Below are 3,652 nucleotides of genomic sequence, written 5' to 3' on the forward strand. Positions count from 1 at the left end.
CTTTTCATGAGGCTGAGATTTCATTCATAAAGCATTAGGAGGTCCATAGCTGAAATTCTATTAATTGGCACGAAGAAAAGAAGAGAGTTTGAGAAGCTCAAACTTACAATATGGAAAGGATAAGAGCAAAATAGATTATGAACAAAGGGACTCTGGGGCATGTACTGTTTATATCTCCAGTTAGAAGCTTTTTTTTAATGTTTTCAGTACCACTTCTATTTCTTGATTCACAAATGAGCAACATTTCGTTTCATTTTTGTTTTGTGTCCAGGTATGTTGGAACATTTGCAAGTTATAGTGCCTGTTTTTAATTGGTGATTATTAGTTATTACTCTTCAGGGTCCCCCCCCCAATATATCTTGATCAAATTCAAAAGGGTTAGAGCGTTTAAAATACCCTTATGTAAGGCAGTACATTTAGTATACCTCGATCATACAATTTCCAGTATATTCATTTAATCTAGGATTACAAGGGCTAAATATTTTACCCTTTGAACTCTTTCAGCACTTTTCTGACTTTTTATCATGGCAACACATGAATACAATTATTTAGACTCAATTCTGTACACTTAATTTTTAATCAATGTATACTGCTAGTTTTTGGTTTTGTTTTCTTAAACTCACCTTTCCCACTGTATAAAATCTTAGTTTTGATTCATTGCATGATTGGCTGGTACAATTTTAAACTAACGTTTTCATGCAATGTGTGTGAATGATACATTTTATGACTTCCTTTATGTCCTTTGACTGTCTTCACAGATGAATGACGTGTATCTTGGTCTTAGGCCTCCACTGTGTTCTTCACACTTTGACTTTGTTACATTACTTTTTTCTAGTGTTCTAAAGAGAAGTCTAAGGATAACCTGACACTTCAACCCCTTAACTTCCTCCCACCTTCCCAGACTTTCTCACTAGTGTTCTCAGGATTTTTTAAAATTACTTTTACATTTTATTACTTTTGATCTGCGGGAAACCTTTCTTCCCCTCAGAAATGATTTCTTTAAATTGGTTTTTTAAAATGACGTCAGGGCTCACTCTGTTGAATGTGCTGTCTCTGTCTCTCTCTTTTAAGAGCATCTAATAGTCATTGGTTGTACCTCTGTTCCTATATAACTTACTTATTTTTTGTCCTCTGAATCTTTTTCCCCCTTCCTTCTTGGGGAGTTTCGCATATTTATTTATATTGATTTTGCTTTTCATTGCTTCAAATTCAGATTTCAGTTCTCTATTGGTTTTTTTGTTTTGTTTTGACTTTTTTTTTTCTGGCTGCTCCATGAGGCATGCGGGATCTTAGTTCCCCAACCAGGGATAGAACCTGTGCCCCTTGCAGTGGAAGCGTGGAGTCCTAACCAGTTGACCTCTAGGGAATTCCCCTGATCTCCGCTTCTGATGTGGTATTCTTGTTTCACAGAGTCTTCCTGTACATTTAAAATGTAAAGGAAGCCTTTCTAAGCACTTTCTTCTGTTTCCTAGTTTTCTGGGTTTTATACATGTGCTTATTTTCTGTCCCTTAGTGTAATGTTTTCTTTCTGTTAAGCTTTAATATTTTATCCACAGGTCCCATAATATTGGAGTCTCTTTTCTGTCTAGAAGAGCTCTATCCAAACATAGTTTATAAGATTTCCCTTGTTTCCCTAATTGCCTGCCTGGCTGCTGATATAATACCCTTTTGTATTAATCTGCTCAGGCTCCCATAACAGAATACCCCAAATAGCACAGACTTAAACAATATAAATTTATTTCTCACAGTTCTGGAAGCTGGAAGGTCAAGATCAGGGTGTTGGCAGGGTTGGTTTCTGGTGAGGCCTCTCTCCCTGGCTTGTAGATGGCTACCTTCTCATTGTGTCCTCACATGGCCTTTTTGTGTGTGTGCTCACTCCTGGTGTCTCTTCCTCCCCTTATGAGGACATCAGTCCTATTAGATTAGGGGTCCACTCTTACAACCTCATTAACCTTAACTACCTCCTTAGAGGCCCTGTCTCTAAATACTGTCACATTGGGCTGGGCGTAGGGCTTCAACATACAAATTTGGGGAACAATTCAGCCCATAACAACTTTTCAAAGCAAGGTGAGGTTTTCAGCCTTGAGCCATGTTCTAGGTCATCCACTGAGGTCTAATTCTGGACTGAGGAGGGAGTTTCTCCTGTTCCTACCTCTCTATACCGTGATTTTGATGTAGAGAACTAATTCTCAAGGGACTCAAGTTGCTAAGTCCTTGATTAATGGGAGTAAATGGAACAATTCCAAGTTCTAGGAATGCTGCTGCCTGAACTCGTCTTACAAATAGCTGATATTAGTCCCAGCCAGGGTCAAAGCCCAAGTCGTCTCTAAACATGAGTCTCTAAAAATAGGGGCTCTAATGTACTTCTTATTTTCTTCTTGTTTCCCTTCCTCTTTTACTTTATTTTTAGAAACCATTTTATTTTATTTCTGATTTACTTCTTGTTTTCACTGTTAAGGACAGAGTTCCTCAGAAAACATAGGTTGGCTCCCATGAAGAAATGAGCTCTTGGCAGACAGTTTTGTGGTTGTCACAGCTTTTACCTCTGATTTCCTGCCTACCTCTGTTCTGTTTCAGAAGTCAAAGAATGCAAGGATACAGCCATCCTCCAGTCCACCTTCTTCCAAGTTGTAGTTAAAGGAAATTTCTCCCAGATTAAAAAAAGATTATAATTTAAAGATATTTTTAAATGCTTTCATACATATTTCGTGGGGGAACTGGGGAGGTGGGGATGGAAGAGACAAGCTTCCTCCCCTCCCCTCCCTAACTCTCTATCAGAGCCCTGTGCTTTAGTTAAATCATTCTCATTCTATGTAGGGAAGCTGGATTTTCAGAACAAATCCCAAAGACTGGGAAACCACACCCTCTGGCTGGGTGAGTGGGGGTTATAATTATTCTCTGAGGAGTGGTCATTTCTATTTTTCTGTATTGTTTTCCAGGTTGGAATCAATCCTGCGACCTAACTACGGTTTGTTGCCTAAATATCTCTAAGGCTCTCATCAGAAGCCAAAGCTTGTTATCTCTGAATCCATCAACTAATAATCTCTTGGATGACGGAGTGAAGATGTTGTGTGAGGCCTTAACGCATCCAAAGTGTAACCTAGAGAGATTATCGTGAGTCTTTCTGTACTATTTTCTATAGATTCATTTTGTTCAGTCTTGTGTAGCTTAATTATGACCTGAATGGGAAAACTGCTTGGGTCCTGACATTAATTGGCTCATTCATCAATCCCGCAAGACCTCCTTCTTTTCTTTTTCTACCTTCCTTCCTCTTTCACTTGACTTGTAGACATTTCTTTACGATTGACATCTTATTTTCATTCTTTTCTAGGCTTATCCTCTCTCCTCCTATGTTTTGTTTCATCATACCCTGTCCATAGCTACAATGGAATTCATGATTTAAGTAGGTTTGATGAGGTTGCTTCTATAGTAGAGATGTAGGGGTTGTGAGTACCAGCTAACTTCCCTGTGAAGGAGAAGCCAAGGATGCACTTTGGGAATTGACTGATCCCTCCCCATCTGTCTTTCTCCTTCAGCTTAGAAAGCTGTGGGCTCACGGTAGCTGGTTGTGAGGATCTCTCTTTGGCTCTCATCAGCAATAAAAGGCTGACACGTTTATGCTTGGTAGACAGTGTCTTGGGAAAGAGGGGAG

At 39.1% G+C, this 3,652-nt stretch overlaps 1 protein-coding gene across 1 annotated transcript in view; it reads left to right on the forward strand.

Moving 5' to 3' along the window:
* The window catches only part of NLRP14 (NLR family pyrin domain containing 14), a 33,803-nt gene that overhangs the window by 23,387 nt on the left and 6,764 nt on the right, over positions 1-3,652 (forward strand). Inside the window, 2 exon segments of the mRNA XM_007472314.1 lie at positions 2,940-3,114; positions 3,537-3,651. Of these exon segments, the coding sequence (XP_007472376.1) occupies positions 2,940-3,114; positions 3,537-3,651 (290 nt within the window).

This window comes from Lipotes vexillifer, unplaced genomic scaffold (genome assembly GCF_000442215.2).
Source record: "Lipotes vexillifer unplaced genomic scaffold, Lipotes_vexillifer_v1.1 scaffold61, whole genome shotgun sequence".
Classification (NCBI taxonomy): Eukaryota; Metazoa; Chordata; class Mammalia; order Artiodactyla; family Lipotidae; genus Lipotes; species Lipotes vexillifer.